The following is a 19,421-nucleotide window of genomic DNA, read 5'->3' as shown; positions in this document are numbered from 1 at the left end:
TAATTTTATTGACAAAAAGCTTTAGGATATATAGGATATATTCTTTGTACCTTACTTACATTAGTAGTTAGCAGTTAAATATCTCTGAAGAAAAAGAAGTATATTTGTATTTTGTGTAACATTCTATTTCAATCCTAGTTAATTGTCTGGATAACTGTTGATCCTCTCTGTTCAAAGATTTTGCATCACAGGTTTCCTATTTCTGGAAGATGGATCAGTGCACAGGTGCAGACTGTATCCTGGATCTTCTTTGTGTTCTGGTGCTATTACATACCTGTACATAAATGCTGGCAGTTCATGAAGTCCAGTACTGTGGAAGTTTGTAAATTAGGATTCCACAACAAAGTATACACATATAAAAATAAATTGGAAAGGATGATTAAAAAAATGGATTTCCATATATTCAGGGTCATTTCAGGATGGTGTACAGATTTTGAAGAGGGAAACTTTACTGAGAATTGCTGCAGATTAGCTGCTGAATATTTGCTTCTGGGTATGTCCAGATACATCCATGGAAACATACTGTTTACAGGCCCAATAACCGTTCCCAGATTTCCAAATAAGATCAAATAGGTTAGGCTGTGATTGATTTGCTTACATTAATATATACAGACAAATAAGGTGCACCAAGTAGTAGACGGGAAATATTTTGTTCTGCTTTGTTCATTAACTCATTAAGCCCGAGAGACACTTCACTACTCAACACCTGGAACCCCTCGCTGATTGCCCGGCTCGCTGTTGCGAGCTAATTAGTGCTATTCACACCTGATTTCCCTGGAAGGTTTCGGGGATGACAGGAAACTGTCTAGTCGTACAAACAAGCTCTGATTGTTTAATTGTGTCGGAAAGATACAAGTTAAAAGAAAGCAGGTGTGAATACATATCATGTATGGCAACGTTTTATGTAATTTTATTGCAAGTTTCTCTTGTAGATCTTTGGCGACTTGTACATTTATGTTTCATCAACATATGTATGTTTTCTTTGTATGTAAGAGATGAGACATAAATAAACAAATTCTTTCTTTTATATCATTGTGTGAGGTTGAATTTTACAAAATATCTATGACCATGACATACTGTAATTTACATACATGCTTTATAATCTTCAACGATATTAGCGTTTTGCCGATAGTTATACTGTATACTGAATATTTCAAGGAAAGTACTATTACGCTAGTCTGTGACTAACAAAGAGCACATCATAACTTTGTTTCATCTATATTTAATGCAAAAACATACGTTATCATACGAACATACATATAAAAATTGCATGATACAGATTCCTTGTATAGACATAAAACAAAGAGTCACGTGATAGGGCGTCATCAAATTTCCCCAATAGAACATGCGGTATCTGAATCGCTCAATATAGTGGCTGATGATTTGTTGTCTATGACCAATCGTATCATGAGATACCTGTCACAGAGGAAGGGACAGGTGATGGGGCGTGGTCGAAATTTCTGAAGACCACGTTTGGTCACTCAACAGCTGGATAGAGATTGCTTATTGGCTATACCGTTGACCAGTCGATATGCTGGGTTTCGGCTTTAACAACTCAAGCTATCATGTAACAGTTTGTGTATTGTAAACATACATAATTGTAACAATCTATGAAATATACACATAAGACAAATAGGAGCAGATAGATCTCAGAGATCAAAAACACATTTTAGTGTTTTTCGATAAGTAAAACAAAGTGATTGAAATCCAACCATTGAGTAGAGATAGTATTTATTTTCATATACATTTTACGCACACAGCCAGTACATAATAGTTTGCTGTACATGTAAATATAATCTTCACCTTGATATGAATGAATATCCAAATTAAAGTACACGTATTATAGAATTCAAAAAGTGACACGATACTGAATTATTATAATGTACAAACTTGCAGTTTAATCCCCCCAAATATTTATGAAGATGGGCGAGCCTATATTTATACTGAATGTAAACGAGGTTCATAAGATTACAGATGTGCATGCATGCATAAACATTACAAAGAGGGGCGTGACTCCATAAAGCAGGTTGTCCAATGATATAACATCGCATCTGTTTATTTTACACTTGTCATGGGACAAACCTTTCATCAAGGGCGTAACTACAAATGCATTCTACCGGAGGCTGTTTTTTCAAGGTAGAAGAGGTCTTCAATTATCTCATTACTGTAATATGATTGATTATGTACTCATGTGTATCAATACCGTAACTGATATACTATCCAGCTTTTATTGACGATGGATCAATAGAGACTGTGTTCATTGTTACACGTGATAATTACACCGGATTTGATAATTACAGAGATCAAATAGAAATGTTTTACACAATGCTCATGTAAATTGCACAGAAAACTGACAATTCAAATCAACATGAAACTTTTAACAGCTTGAACAAAAATACTTGAAATACCTTTGTATGGTTTACATGTAATAACTTATGATATTACTTCTGTCTATGTCTAAGAAGTTTTGAAATTACCAACTTACTGTGTTTTGTGACAAACGTAGTAAAAGATTATCAACTTATTATTAGTAGTAGTAGTAAGTTAAATTATGTCTAATCTATTTGAGAATGGATGTATAATTATTTGTGTTTATACATTATGTTTCATTATATGAAACATGACACCGTAATAATACCTAAAAGTAAATTCAAACTGTTCTATTGTGTTTGATTTCTTTGTATGTCCTTGAAATTTCGTATATTTCCTATTTATTAGGAAGTTGAAGAAAATATAATCTTCAGTAACCTCGAAACCATTACATCTAATTCAATCAATGTGCATAAGAAGTATTTTATTATCCATTCCCAATGAAGAGTACCAGACACTTACCTCTGTAAACACATCATAATCCCTTTCTCACCGACATGTGTTCATTTGCCAAACGCTGTATAAGCCTATGATAATGATTAGCAATTGCTATCAAAACACTTTAAATACTTCTTCTGATTGACACTGAAGGTAGCATGTCTCGTAAGAAAAAAGCTAATATTTGCTCAGCCCTACTAAATTGGTTGAAATAATAGGTACAGTACGATTTTTAAAAGTACGACACACATGTGCGTCTCTCGCTGAATAAGAGGTGCTTTCTGTTGACGGATATATGTGGCTCTTGCTGTGAGAAACTGCCAATTACCTGCCCCATAAACACGTCACTCACTGTGAGGAGATGATTAATTTGCCCCATATATGCATCTCTCGGCCTTAATGAGTTAAAAGGTAGAGTTTTCACATTATTGATTTAACTAAATTTGAACAAGGGTTAATTAAATACAGGTGCCACGCGCAGTGTATATAATCTATTTATAGATACTGACACGATGTGCAACTTGAACATGTGGTTGTGTTCACGGTTTTTAAAAAATTACGAAGGGAATTTTTTAGGGGAAAAAAACAAACAACATAATTCAGTTACCCTTCCCCTGCTAATATCTTAGATGGACGTGAATTGCCAGATACATTATTTGGTTCGAAATAAAATACTCTTCCCACTCTCAGCAGCTCGCCGAGACGAATTTTCATCGGTCATGTAACACATTTTCACTCGCCAATTGCAATCTGTCAACTAAAATATATAAAAATAAAGTAATGCATATACTTTCCTCTTTAAATATCATTCACAAACGACAGATACCAAAGTACCACAAGCAGAATTCATCAACAATTTTCTCAATCACGTACGTTTCACTGGCGGTGGTTGTCCCCCTAACGTCAAAAACGAAGTGGGCGGGGCTTATCGTCCGGGACTGGATCGGTCTATTAATGCCACTGTCCATGCCACAACATTTTCCTTTTTTAATTTTTTTTATTGTTTTTAAAGATGTTTTACAGTCTATTCCGAAAACTCAACAAAGGACATTCAGGTTACAATACAATACAAGCATATGATGTACAAATCATGTGAACAGTTCATGACATGAAGACCAGAACTTATAAAAGGCGCTGATATTACACTCCATTAAAGAGGAGCACTTTGTTATCATATAATAATGTCTAATTTCATTCTGGAAAACATGAAAAGGTGGCACTCTGTTTTTTAATCTGCTTCCAGTTTTTAATCTGCTTTTGGCAAAAGCTGCATTTTGAATTATTTATATACCCAAATAGCTTTATATTTGTCGGTAAGATGTGATGTAATATTCTATATTGGAACCATTGCAGTTTACTGTCATTGGTGCATCTAAATGGTATTTTGTTATAATTTTTCCAGTCGTCAGACAAGACACCCACAAATGACACCCACACAAAATCTACCTTATTAAAACAAATCAATGACTATAATGAACAATTAGAAAATCTAAATAAAACAAAAACGCAGGGTCTTATAGTTAGATCAAAGGTAGTTTGGACCGAAAAGGGCGAAAAACCCACTCAATATTTTTTAAGTCTTGAAACAAGGAATTTCTTAAACGAGTCCTTCACTCGTCTAAAAAGTAATGATGGCAAAACTCTTACAAAGCAACAAGAGATACAAGACGAAATCAAATCTTTCTATTCTTAGTTATACAGCAAAAAAACATGATGTAAGAGACATAACATTTTCCTTATTTAATTATACAAGTGAGTCCAGTAATCTGTGCATCCAGTAATTCTGCGCAGCTGCAATAGCGTACTTCCGTATCGAAGGTAAACATCGTCTGCTACCACATTTACGTTTGAAATCGGGACATTTCTACAAGAGACTGGCTTTTAATCACTAAAGGTAAGTAAATAACAGTAATTGACATACATTAACAGTTTTATGAAAATTCGTTTTCTTCAGACTTTTAAACCTTTTTCTTCATTATTCATAATTGGATTTAATATGATACACTCTTAGTTACATTGCTGAAGAGACTTTTGAAAATAATCTGGCCCTAATACGCTTCCATACTTCGGATCTCCAGCTGGATGTTATGCGCATCAGTTGCTGCGCAGAATTACCGGACAGCAAGCGATGTCGTCAGAACGCCGGTAAGGTCAACCGTATGGCATAATGCAACGTTAGAATCTTATAGCCGTCAATAAAACTTATATTTCTGGGGTAAATATGATGCATACCAGCATGTTTAGTCACGTAAACCACAAAAAATAGGAGACGTTAGTTGCGGTGTTGCGATCGATGTGCTTAGGTGCGCGGTAATTACCGGATGGCATTATAATTGATTTATGTGTTTATGTCTGGAATGTGTAGTGCCAGTATGTGTGGTAGTAGAGCTTCAAGTAAGCACAATACAACTCATATTTTCATTCTGAATTGTTTGCTACATATTACTGTATTGTTCAAATCAGAAATGAAAGGAAGTTTTGGCTTGTTAGCCTCTTTAAACAATAAATCTTAAATTTCAAAACTCATTAGCCATGTTATATTGTAAAACTATAGATTCTAATACATATGTACATTAAATGATTTTAGCTTTGGATATTTTTCTTTTCAAAATGGCGTTACAAATTTTGTGGCGGTAGTGATGCAATTTCATGAAATTTCCAATAAAAAGGGTAAAATATGATAAATGAAATGTTGCTAAGCTGGCACAATTTATGTTTTATATATTCAGAATACTACAAAAGTAATCAACAACATTTCAAGGTAAAACAAGCAAACAAAATTTACAGTTTTTGCCTACATAAAATATGCACACAGTTTGAGAATGACTTCTGAATTATATTCAGCTGACTGGTGTTTAATCTTCTTGTGAGATCTGCAGTTGCTATGGCTTGATGTGGAATTTGTAACCATTAAATAATTGTTAGTGTTCCCAAGCTGAAACTGAAAACAAAGAACTAAGAAATGTGCTGTAACTAACAATTGGATTGGTAAAATTAACTAAGTTCACAAATCCATACAAAGGTATCACTATGGTTGTACACAATAGAGGGGCAGTACAAATTCAGAGGCAGTATAATATAACAGCACTGATTATAGCAACAAGAGTCATCAGGAGATGACATATCCCCCCGGCCCCTACATATTTGAAAGAACAAATCATCTGACAGTTACTTAAAGTCCAGTTTGACTTTTTTTTAAACTAAGTCCAAATCATTTCAATGGAAATCATGAGAAATATAAATGCCAAAAATCTGTAAATAGCAAAAGGCACCATTTCAACATTTGCCTAATATATCTGCCAAGTTCTGTTGAAAGATACTGAACGCTTTTCGAGTTGTGCACCGGAAATGAAGCCCACCCCTCCCTTTTGAGACTAAGTCTGAATCGTTTCCATGGAAACCGAGAAAAATAAATATGACAAAATCTGCAAATAGCAAAAGGCACCACTTCAAGATCTGTCTCATATATCTGCCAAGTTCTGTAGAAAGATATTGAACGGTTTTCAAGTTGTGCTGTGGAAACGAAACCCACCCCTCTTTTTTGAGACTAAGTCCGAATCGTTTCCATGGAAACCAAGATAATAATAAATCACAAATATCTGTAAATAGCAAAAGGCACCACCTTAGGTTCTGTTTGATATATCTACCAATTTTTGTTGAAAAATATCGAACGGTCTTGGAGTTATGCTCCAGAAACAAAATGATTACGGACGGACAGACGGACGAGGCGACGACTATATCCCCCCGCATTACATGCCGGGTGGATAAAAAATGCCTAACATCTGCAAATAGCAAAAGACACCACTTTGGGTTCTGCCTCACATATATGCCAAGTTTTGCTGAAAGATATTAAGAAGTTTTCGAGTTGTGCTCCGGAAACGAAACCTACCCCTCCCTTTTGAGACTAAGTCCGAATCATTTCCATGGAAACCGAGAAAAATAAAAATGACAAAAATCTGTAAATAGCAAAAGGCACCACTTCAAGATCTGTCTCATATATCTGCCAAGTTCTTTTGAAAGATATTGAATGGTTTTCGAGCTGTGCTCCGGAAACGAACCCCTCCCCTCCTTTTTGAGACTAAGTCTGAATCGTTTCCATGGAAACCGAGAAAATAATAAATCACAAAAATCTGTTAATAGCAAAAGGCACCACTTTAGGTTCTGTTTGATATATCTACCAATTATTGCAGAAAAATATTGAACAGTTATTGAGTTATGCTCCAGAAACGAAACCCACCCCTCCCTTTAAATATAGGTCCAAAACGTTTCCATGGAAACCGAGACAAATAAAAATGACAAAAATCTGTAAATAGCAAAAGGCACCCCTTTGGTTCTGTTTGCTACATCTACCAGTGTTTTTTTTTTGAATATTGAACGTTTTTGAGTTATGCTCCGGAAACAAAATGTTGACGGACGAATGGACGGGAGAAGGCGTCGACCATATCCCCGCATTACATGCCGGAGGACAAGGGCGTAACTACAAATGCATTCTACCGGAGGCTGTTTTTTCAAGGTAGAAAGAGGTCTTCAATTATCTCATTACTGTAATATGATTGATTATGTACTCATGTGTATCAATACCGTAACTGATATACTATCCAGCTTTTATTGACGATGGATCAATAGAGACTGTGTTCATTGTTACACGTGATAATTACACCGGATTTGATAATTACAGAGATCAAATAGAAATGTTTTACACAATGCTCATGTAAATTGCACAGAAAACTGACAATTCAAATCAACATGAAACTTTTAACAGCTTGAACAAAAATACTTGAAATACCTTTGTATGGTTTACATGTAATAACTTATGATATTACTTCTGTCTATGTCTAAGAAGTTTTTGAATTACCAACTTACTGTGTTTTGTGACAAACGTAGTAAAAGATTATCAACTTATTATTAGTAGTAGTAGTAAGTTAAATTATGTCTAATCTATTTGAGAATGGATGTATAATTATTTGTGTTTATACATTATGTTTCATTATATGAAACATGACACCGTAATAATACCTAAAAAGTAAATTCAAACTGTTCTATTGTGTTTGATTTCTTTGTATGTCCTTGAAATTTCGTATATTTCCTATTTATTAGGAAGTTGAAGAAAATATAATCTTCAGTAACCTCGAAACCATTACATCTAATTCAATCAATGTGCATAAGAAGTATTTTATTATCCATTCCCAATGAAGAGTACCAGACACTTACCTCTGTAAACACATCATAATCCCCTTTCTCGCCGACATGTGTTCATTTGCCAAACGCTGTATAAGCCTATGATAATGATTAGCAATTGCTATCAAAACACTTTAAATACTTCTTCTGATTGACACTGAAGGTAGCATGTCTCGTAAGAAAAGCTAATATTTGCTCAGCCCTACTAAATTGGTTGAAATAATAGGTACAGTACGATTTTTAAAAGTACGACACACATGTGCGTCTCTCGCTGAATAAGAGGTGCTTTCTGTTGACGGATATATGTGGCTCTTGCTGTGAGAAACTGCCAATTACCTGCCCCATAAACACGTCACTCACTGTGAGGAGATGATTAATTTGCCCCATATATGCATCTCTCGGCCTTAATGAGTTAAAAGGTAGAGTTTTCACATTATTGATTTAACTAAATTTGAACAAGGGTTAATTAAATACAGGTGCCACGCGCAGTGTATATAATCTATTTATAGATACTGACACGATGTGCAACTTGAACATGTGGTTGTGTTCACGGTTTTTAAAAAATTACGAAGGGAATTTTTTAGGGGAAAAAAACAAACAACATAATTCAGTTACCCTTCCCCTGCTAATATCTTAGATGGACGTGAATTGCCAGATACATTATTTGGTTCGAAATAAAATACTCTTCCCACTCTCAGCAGCTCGCCGAGACGAATTTTCATCGGTCATGTAACACATTTTCACTCGCCAATTGCAATCTGTCAACTAAAATATATAAAAATAAAGTACGTATAACTTTCCTCTTTAAATATCATTCACAAACGACAGATACCAAAGTACCACAAGCAGAATTCATCAACAATTTTCTCAATCACGTACGTTTCACTGGCGGTGGTTGTCCCCCTAACGTCAAAAACGAAGTGGGCGGGGCTTATCGTCCGGGACTGGATCGGTCTATTAATGCCACTGTCCATGCCACAACATTTTCCTTTTTTAATTTTTTTTATTGTTTTTAAAGATGTTTTACAGTCTATTCCGAAAACTCAACAAAGGACATTCAGGTTACAATACAATACAAGCATATGATGTACAAATCATGTGAACAGTTCATGACATGAAGACCAGAACTTATAAAAGGCGCGCTGATATTACACTCCATTAAAGAGGAGCACTTTGTTATCATATAATAATGTCTAATTTCATTCTGGAAAACATGAAAAGGTGGCACTCTGTTTTTTAATCTGCTTCCAGTTTTTTAATCTGCTTTTGGCAAAAGCTGCATTTTGAATTATTTATATACCCAAATAGCTTTATATTTGTCGGTAAGATGTGATGTAATATTCTATATTGGAACCATTGCAGTTTACTGTCATTGGTGCATCTAAATGGTATTTTGTTATAATTTTTCCAGTCGTCAGACAAGACACCCACAAATGACACCCACACAAAATCTACCTTATTAAAACAAATCAATGACTATAATGAACAATTAGAAAATCTAAATAAAACAAAAACGCAGGGTCTTATAGTTAGATCAAAGGTAGTTTGGACCGAAAAGGGCGAAAAACCCACTCAATATTTTTTAAGTCTTGAAACAAGGAATTTCTTAAACGAGTCCTTCACTCGTCTAAAAAGTAATGATGGCAAAACTCTTACAAAGCAACAAGAGATACAAGACGAAATCAAATCTTTCTATTCTTAGTTATACAGCAAAAAAACATGATGTAAGAGACATAACATTTTCCTTATTTAATTATACAAGTGAGTCCAGTAATCTGTGCATCCAGTAATTCTGCGCAGCTGCAATAGCGTACTTCCGTATCGAAGGTAAACATCGTCTGCTACCACATTTACGTTTGAAATCGGGACATTTCTACAAGAGACTGGCTTTTAATCACTAAAGGTAAGTAAATAACAGTAATTGACATACATTAACAGTTTTATGAAAATTCGTTTTCTTCAGACTTTTAAACCTTTTTCTTCATTATTCATAATTGGATTTAATATGATACACTCTTAGTTACATTGCTGAAGAGACTTTTGAAAATAATCTGGCCCTAATACGCTTCCATACTTCGGATCTCCAGCTGGATGTTATGCGCATCAGTTGCTGCGCAGAATTACCGGACAGCAAGCGATGTCGTCAGAACGCCGGTAAGGTCAACCGTATGGCATAATGCAACGTTAGAATCTTATAGCCGTCAATAAAACTTATATTTCTGGGGTAAATATGATGCATACCAGCATGTTTAGTCACGTAAACCACAAAAAATAGGAGACGTTAGTTGCGGTGTTGCGATCGATGTGCTTAGGTGCGCGGGTAATTACCGGATGGCATTATAATTGATTTATGTGTTTATGTCTGGAATGTGTAGTGCCAGTATGTGTGGTAGTAGAGCTTCAAGTAAGCACAATACAACTCATATTTTCATTCTGAATTGTTTGCTACATATTACTGTATTGTTCAAATCAGAAATGAAAGGAAGTTTTTGGCTTGTTAGCCTCTTTAAACAATAAATCTTAAATTTCAAAACTCATTAGCCATGTTATATTGTAAAACTATAGATTCTAATACATATGTACATTAAATGATTTTAGCTTTGGATATTTTTCTTTTCAAAATGACGTTACAAATTTTGTGACGGTAGTGATGCAATTTCATGAAATTTCCAATAAAAAGGGTAAAATATGATAAATGAAATGTTGCTAAGCTGGCACAATTTATGTTTTATATATTCAGAATACTACAAAAGTAATCAACAACATTTCAAGGTAAAACAAGCAAACAAAATTTACAGTTTTTGCCTACATAAAATATGCACACAGTTTGAGAATGACTTCTGAATTATATTCAGCTGACTGGTGTTTAATCTTCTTGTGAGATCTGCAGTTGCTATGGCTTGATGTGGAATTTGTAACCATTAAATAATTGTTAGTGTTCCCAAGCTGAAACTGAAAACAAAGAACTAAGAAATGTGCTGTAACTAACAATTGGATTGGTAAAATTAACTAAGTTCACAAATCCATACAAAGGTATCACTATGGTTGTACACAATAGAGGGGCAGTACAAATTCAGAGGCAGTATAATATAACAGCACTGATTATAGCAACAAGAGTCATCAGGAGATGACATATCCCCCCGGCCCCTACATATTTGAAAGAACAAATCATCTGACAGTTACTTAAAGTCCAGTTTGACTTTTTTTTAAACTAAGTCCAAATCATTTCAATGGAAATCATGAGAAATATAAATGCCAAAAATCTGTAAATAGCAAAAGGCACCATTTCAACATTTGCCTAATATATCTGCCAAGTTCTGTTGAAAGATACTGAACGCTTTTCGAGTTGTGCACCGGAAATGAAGCCCACCCCTCCCTTTTGAGACTAAGTCTGAATCGTTTCCATGGAAACCGAGAAAAATAAATATGACAAAATCTGCAAATAGCAAAAGGCACCACTTCAAGATCTGTCTCATATATCTGCCAAGTTCTGTAGAAAGATATTGAACGGTTTTCAAGTTGTGCTGTGGAAACGAAACCCACCCCTCTTTTTTTGAGACTAAGTCCGAATCGTTTCCATGGAAACCAAGATAATAATAAATCACAAATATCTGTAAATAGCAAAAGGCACCACCTTAGGTTCTGTTTGATATATCTACCAATTTTTGTTGAAAAATATCGAACGGTCTTGGAGTTATGCTCCAGAAACAAAATGATTACGGACGGACAGACGGATTGAGGCGGCGACGACTATATCCCCCCGCATTACATGCCGGGTGGATAAAAAATGCCTAACATCTGCAAATAGCAAAAGACACCACTTTGGGTTCTGCCTCACATATATGCCAAGTTTTGCTGAAAGATATTAAGAAGTTTTCGAGTTGTGCTCCGGAAACGAAACCTACCCCTCCCTTTTGAGACTAAGTCCGAATCATTTCCATGGAAACCGAGAAAAATAAAAATGACAAAAATCTGTAAATAGCAAAAGGCACCACTTCAAGATCTGTCTCATATATCTGCCAAGTTCTTTTGAAAGATATTGAATGGTTTTCGAGCTGTGCTCGAAACGAACCCTTCCCCTCCTTTTTGAGACTAAGTCTGAATCGTTTCCATGGAAACCGAGAAAATAATAAATCACAAAAATCTGTTAATAGCAAAAGGCACCACTTTAGGTTCTGTTTGATATATCTACCAATTATTGCAGAAAAATATTGAACAGTTATTGAGTTATGCTCCAGAAACGAAACCCACCCCTCCCTTTAAATATAGGTCCAAAACGTTTCCATGGAAACCGAGACAAATAAAAATGACAAAAATCTGTAAATAGCAAAAGGCACCCCTTTGGTTCTGTTTGCTACATCTACCAGTGTTTTTTTTTTGAATATTGAACGTTTTTGAGTTATGCTCCGGAAACAAAATGTTGACGGACGAATGGACGGGAGAAGGCGTCGACCATATCCCCCCCCCCGCATTACATGCCGGAGGACAAGGGCGTAACTACAAATGCATTCTACCGGAGGCTGTTTTTTCAAGGTAGAAAGAGGTCTTCAATTATCTCATTACTGTAATATGATTGATTATGTACTCATGTGTATCAATACCGTAACTGATATACTATCCAGCTTTTATTGACGATGGATCAATAGAGACTGTGTTCATTGTTACACGTGATAATTACACCGGATTTGATAATTACAGAGATCAAATAGAAATGTTTTACACAATGCTCATGTAAATTGCACAGAAAACTGACAATTCAAATCAACATGAAACTTTTAACAGCTTGAACAAAAATACTTGAAATACCTTTGTATGGTTTACATGTAATAACTTATGATATTACTTCTGTCTATGTCTAAGAAGTTTTTGAATTACCAACTTACTGTGTTTTGTGACAAACGTAGTAAAAGATTATCAACTTATTATTAGTAGTAGTAGTAAGTTAAATTATGTCTAATCTATTTGAGAATGGATGTATAATTATTTGTGTTTATACATTATGTTTCATTATATGAAACATGACACCGTAATAATACCTAAAAAGTAAATTCAAACTGTTCTATTGTGTTTGATTTCTTTGTATGTCCTTGAAATTTCGTATAGTTTCCTATTTATTAGGAAGTTGAAGAAAATATAATCTTCAGTAACCTCGAAACCATTACATCTAATTCAATCAATGTGCATAAGAAGTATTTTATTATCCATTCCCAATGAAGAGTACCAGACACTTACCTCTGTAAACACATCATAATCCCCTTTCTACATGTGTTCATTTGCCAAACGCTGTATAAGCCTATGATAATGATTAGCAATTGCTATCAAAACACTTTAAATACTTCTTCTGATTGACACTGAAGGTAGCATGTCTCGTAAGAAAAGCTAATATTTGCTCAGCCCTACTAAATTGGTTGAAATAATAGGTACAGTACGATTTTTAAAAGTACGACACACATGTGCGTCTCTCGCTGAATAAGAGGTGCTTTCTGTTGACGGATATATGTGGCTCTTTGCTGTGAGAAACTGCCAATTACCTGCCCCATAAACACGCCACTCACTGTGAGGAGATGATTAATTTGCCCCATATATGCATCTCTCGGCCTTAATGAGTTAAAAGGTAGAGTTTTCACATTATTGATTTAACTAAATTTGAACAAGGGTTAATTAAATACAGGTGCCACGCGCAGTGTATATAATCTATTTATAGATACTGACACGATGTGCAACTTGAACATGTGGTTGTGTTCACGGTTTTTAAAAAATTACGAAGGGAATTTTTTAGGGGAAAAAAACAAACAACATAATTCAGTTACCCTTCCCCTGCTAATATCTTAGATGGACGTGAATTGCCAGATACATTATTTGGTTCGAAATAAAATACTCTTCCCACTCTCAGCAGCTCGCCGAGACGAATTTTCATCGGTCATGTAACACATTTTCACTCGCCAATTGCAATCTGTCAACTAAAATATATAAAAATAAAGTACGTATAACTTTCCTCTTTAAATATCATTCACAAACGACAGATACCAAAGTACCACAAGCAGAATTCATCAACAATTTTCTCAATCACGTACGTTTCACTGGCGGTGGTTGTCCCCTAACGCCAAAACGGCGGGCGGGGCTTATCGTCCGGGACTGGATCGGTCTATTAATGCCACTGTCCATGCCACAACATTTTCCTTTTTTTATTTTTTTTATTGTTTTTAAAGATGTTTTACAGTCTATTCCGAAAACTCAACAAAGGACATTCAGGTTACAATACAATACAAGCATATGATGTACAAATCATGTGAACAGTTCATGACATGAAGACCAGAACTTATAAAAGGCGCTGATATTACACTCCATTAAAGAGGAGCACTTTGTTATCATATAATAATGTCTAATTTCATTCTGGAAAACATGAAAAGGTGGCACTCTGTTTTTTAATCTGCTTCCAGTTTTTTAATCTGCTTTTGGCAAAAGCTGCATTTTGAATTATTTATATACCCAAATAGCTTTATATTTGTCGGTAAGATGTGATGTAATATTCTATATTGGAACCATTGCAGTTTACTGTCATTGGTGCATCTAAATGGTATTTTGTTATAATTTTTCCAGTCGTCAGACAAGACACCCACAAATGACACCCACACAAAATCTACCTTATTAAAACAAATCAATGACTATAATGAACAATTAGAAAATCTAAATAAAACAAAAACGAGGGTCTTATAGTTAGATCAAAGGTAGTTTGGACCGAAAAGGGCGAAAAACCCACTCAATATTTTTTAAGTCTTGAAACAAGGAATTTCTTAAACGAGTCCTTCACTCGTCTAAAAAGTAATGATGGCAAAACTCTTACAAAGCAACAAGAGATACAAGACGAAATCAAATCTTTCTATTCTTAGTTATACAGCAAAAACATGATGTAAGAGACATAACATTTTCCTTATTTAATTATACAAGTGAGTCCAGTAATCTGTGCATCCAGTAATTCTCATGCGAGCTGCAATAGCGTACTTCGTGATCGAAGGTAAACATCGCCTGCTACCACATTTACGCTTTGAAATCGGGACATTTCTACAAGAGACTGGCTTTTAATCACTAAAGGTAAGTAAATAACAGTAATTGACATACATTAACAGTTTTATGAAAATTCGTTTTCTTCAGACTTTTAAACCTTTTTCTTCATTATTCATAATTGGATTTAATATGATACACTCTTAGTTACATTGCTGAAGAGACTTTTGAAAATAATCTGGCCCTAATACGCCTCCATACTTCGGATCTCCAGCTGGATGTTATGCGATCAGTTGCTGCGCAGAATTACCGGACAGCAAGCGATGTCGCCAGAACGCCGGGTAAGGTCAACCGTATGGCATAATGCAACGTTAGAATCTTATAGCCGTCAATAAAACTTATATTTCTGGGGTAAATATGATGCATACCAGCAGCATGTTTAGTCACGTAAACCACAAAAAATAGGAGACGTTAGTTGCGGTGTTGCGATCGATGTGCTTAGGTGCTCGGTAATTACCGGATGGCATTATAATTGATTTATGTGTTTATGTCTGGAATGTGTAGTGCCAGTATGTGTGGTAGTAGAGCTTCAAGTAAGCACAATACAACTCATATTTTCATTCTGAATTGTTTGCTACATATTACTGTATTGTTCAAATCAGAAATGAAAGGAAGTTTTTGGCTTGTTAGCCTCTTTAAACAATAAATCTTAAATTTCAAAACTCATTAGCCATGTTATATTGTAAAACTATAGATTCTAATACATATGTACATTAAATGATTTTAGCTTTGGATATTTTTCTTTTCAAAATGACGCTACAAATTTTGTGACGGTAGTGATGCAATTTCATGAAATTTCCAATAAAAAGGGTAAAATATGATAAATGAAATGTTGCTAAGCTGGCACAATTTATGTTTTATATATTCAGAATACTACAAAAGTAATCAACAACATTTCAAGGTAAAACAAGCAAACAAAATTTACAGTTTTGCCTACATAAAATATGCACACAGTTTGAGAATGACTTCTGAATTATATTCAGCTGACTGGTGTTTAATCTTCTTGTGAGATCTGCAGTTGCTATGGCTTGATGTGGAATTTGTAACCATTAAATAATTGTTAGTGTTCCCAAGCTGAAACTGAAAACAAAGAACTAAGAAATGTGCTGTAACTAACAATTGGATTGGTAAAATTAACTAAGTTCACAAATCCATACAAAGGTATCACTATGGTTGTACACAATAGAGGGGCAGTACAAATTCAGAGGCAGTATAATATAACAGCACTGATTATAGCAACAAGAGTCATCAGGAGATGACATATCCCCCCGGCCCCTACATATTTGAAAGAACAAATCATCTGACAGTTACTTAAAGTCCAGTTTGACTTTTTTTTAAACTAAGTCCAAATCATTTCAATGGAAATCATGAGAAATATAAATGCCAAAAATCTGTAAATAGCAAAAGGCACCATTTCAACATTTGCCTAATATATCTGCCAAGTTCTGTTGAAAGATACTGAACGCTTTTCGAGTTGTGCACCGGAAATGAAGCCCACCCCTCCCTTTTGAGACTAAGTCTGAATCGTTTCCATGGAAACCGAGAAAAATAAATATGACAAAATCTGCAAATAGCAAAAGGCACCACTTCAAGATCTGTCTCATATATCTGCCAAGTTCTGTAGAAAGATATTGAACGGTTTTCAAGTTGTGCTGTGGAAACGAAACCCACCCCTCTTTTTTGAGACTAAGTCCGAATCGTTTCCATGGAAACCAAGATAATAATAAATCACAAATATCTGTAAATAGCAAAAGGCACCACCTTAGGTTCTGTTTGATATATCTACCAATTTTTGTTGAAAAATATCGAACGGTCTTGGAGTTATGCTCCAGAAACAAAATGATTACGGACGGACAGACGGACGAGGCGACGACTATATCCCCCCGCATTACATGCCGGGTGGATAAAAAATGCCTAACATCTGCAAATAGCAAAAGACACCACTTTGGGTTCTGCCTCACATATATGCCAAGTTTTGCTGAAAGATATTAAGAAGTTTTCGAGTTGTGCTCCGGAAACGAAACCTACCCCTCCCTTTTGAGACTAAGTCCGAATCATTTCCATGGAAACCGAGAAAAATAAAAATGACAAAAATCTGTAAATAGCAAAAGGCACCACTTCAAGATCTGTCTCATATATCTGCCAAGTTCTGTAGAAAGATATTGATATCGAACGGTCTTGGAGTTATGCTCCAGAAACAAAATGATTACGGACGGACAGACGGACGAGGCGACGACTATATCCCCCCGCATTACATGCCGGGTGGATAAAAAATGCCTAACATCTGCAAATAGCAAAAGACACCACTTTGGGTTCTGCCTCACATATATGCCAAGTTTTGCTGAAAGATATTAAGAAGTTTTCGAGTTGTGCTCCGGAAACGAAACCTACCCCTCCCTTTTGAGACTAAGTCCGAATCATTTCCATGGAAACCGAGAAAATTAAAAATGACAAAAATCTGTAAATAGCAAAAGGCACCACTTCAAGATCTGTCTCATATATCTGCCAAGTTCTTTTGAAAGATATTGAATGGTTTTCGAGCTGTGTCTCGAAACGAACCCTCCCTCCTTTTGAGACTAAGTCTGAATCGCTTTCCATGGAAACCGAGAAAATAATAAATCACAAAAATCTGTTAATAGCAAAAGGCACCACTTTAGGTTCTGTTTGATATATCTACCAATTATTGCAGAAAAATATTGAACAGTTATTGAGTTATGCTCCAGAAACGAAACCCACCCCTCCCTTTAAATATAGGTCCAAAACGTTTCCATGGAAACCGAGACAAATAAAAATGACAAAAATCTGTAAATAGCAAAAGGCACCCCTTTGGTTCTGTTTGCTACATCTACCAGTGTTTTTTTTTTGAATATTGAACGTTTTTGAGTTATGCTCCGGAAACAAAATGTTGACGGACGAATGGACGGGAGAAGGCGTCGACCATATCCCCCCCGCATTACATGCCGGAGGACAAGGGCGTAACTACAAATGCATTCTACCGGAGGCTGTTTTTTCAAGGTAGAAAGAGGTCTTCAATTATCTCATTACTGTAATATGATTGATTATGTACTCATGTGTATCAATACCGTAACTGAATTACTATCCAGCTTTTATTGACGATGGATCAATATGCTCCGGAAACAAAATGATTTCGGACGAACGGACGGGAGAAGGCGTCGACCATATCCCCCCCGCATTACATGCCGGAGGATAAAAAGGTTTCTGCATGGCCTTTCATATGTGACTTTAGTCTTGTACTTTCAGGTGTTCCCTTATTCGTTTCCATGAGTATATATATACTTTTGACAGTAACAAATAAACCCATTTAAATTGAAAAAGAGCCCCAGTGAGCCCCAGACTAATTCTTATTATATCAATCGCTGATTTGTAAGGTTCACACTCATTTGCTGTTATTAGAAGGAGCCTTCTTCTGTCAGAAATTATTTTTAGTGTGGAGTTAAAGAACAACAACAACAACAAAATTTCACTTACTTTGCTAAGATTACCAAAATAGGAGTTGTGAAAATAGTCATATAGTATGAAGCAGGACCGTATCCTCGATTTAACCTGAAAAGTCAAGAGGATGAAGTTAAAACTTGCATTTTAGTCTGCAATATTTAAGAGTTTACACATGCATTAGACAAACATCACCTTTGTTATAATTATTTCTGGAAAACAGTTACCATGAAGATTATTAAGGAAAACCAAGTGCTATGGGTAGTCAACTTCTTTATTGCAATGAATGCAATGTTTAGGTGTAGGTACTAACACCGTTATCACTTGCTTCATAACGGTCTTAGTATCTACATCGAAACGTCGCACTTATTGCAATAAAGAAGTTGACTATCCATAGAAATTTGTTTTCCTTCATCTTCACAACTTCTAAAATGCCTCTCAAAGAAGATAGAAGATTATTGTCAAATATATGACGTCAACTAGGTTCTTAAGCACTGAACCTCGAGTCAGTCTAATGTGGAATCTAAATACATTTTGCATCCAATGGCATGGGAGCAGTTTGAAAATACAGCACATGACCTTAAACTTGCAAGTAACATTCCTCCTACTCTGTTAACGCTTACGCCATGCAGGCAGCAATAGTTGTGCAGGCCTTCAAAGTATTGTAGTGCAGTAGTTTCACAACAACTGTTTCAAGGAAATGGGAAATTTGCATGCCCACATTTGAAAGAAATGTCTCAATTACCATTGGTTTTAGAATGTAGAACAAACAAAGAATTCTGATTGGCAGCATTGCACAAAATGATTCAAAATTATGTACATAGGATCAAACTTTTGCTGACATATCACTGCTAAAGAATGACCCCAATGTAAGTGTGTCTTATTGATACCATTAACAGTTTTTCGCAGTTTGGGCAGAG

General features: G+C 35.3%; 1 protein-coding gene and 1 long non-coding RNA gene across 3 annotated transcripts in view; both read right to left on the bottom strand.

Annotated features, from left to right (window-relative positions):
* LOC124263234 (autophagy-related protein 9A-like) overlaps positions 1 to 19,421 on the bottom strand; it is a 216,914-nt gene that overhangs the window by 54,721 nt on the left and 142,772 nt on the right. The window contains exon 15 of the mRNA XM_046697826.1: positions 18,538 to 18,612. Within this exon, the coding sequence (XP_046553782.1) occupies positions 18,538 to 18,612 (75 nt within the window). The remainder of the gene's footprint in view (positions 1 to 18,537; positions 18,613 to 19,421) is intronic.
* On the bottom strand, positions 6,189 to 17,466 carry LOC124263231. Of its 2 annotated transcripts, XR_006894793.1 has the most exons (5): positions 17,356 to 17,466; positions 16,993 to 17,165; positions 11,808 to 11,980; positions 6,589 to 6,786; positions 6,189 to 6,233 (listed from the first exon to the last, which is right to left on the bottom strand). It is a non-coding gene; the product is annotated as an uncharacterized LOC124263231 (long non-coding RNA). The 2 variants fall into 2 exon arrangements; XR_006894792.1 differs by lacking the exon at positions 6,189 to 6,233 and having other exon boundaries at positions 6,582 to 6,786.

Source organism: Haliotis rubra, unplaced genomic scaffold (assembly GCF_003918875.1).
Source record: "Haliotis rubra isolate DU_JTF1 unplaced genomic scaffold, ASM391887v1 Scf873, whole genome shotgun sequence".
In the NCBI taxonomy this organism is placed as follows: Eukaryota; Metazoa; Mollusca; class Gastropoda; order Lepetellida; family Haliotidae; genus Haliotis; species Haliotis rubra.
This window is presented reverse-complemented; position numbering and strand designations above follow the sequence as displayed.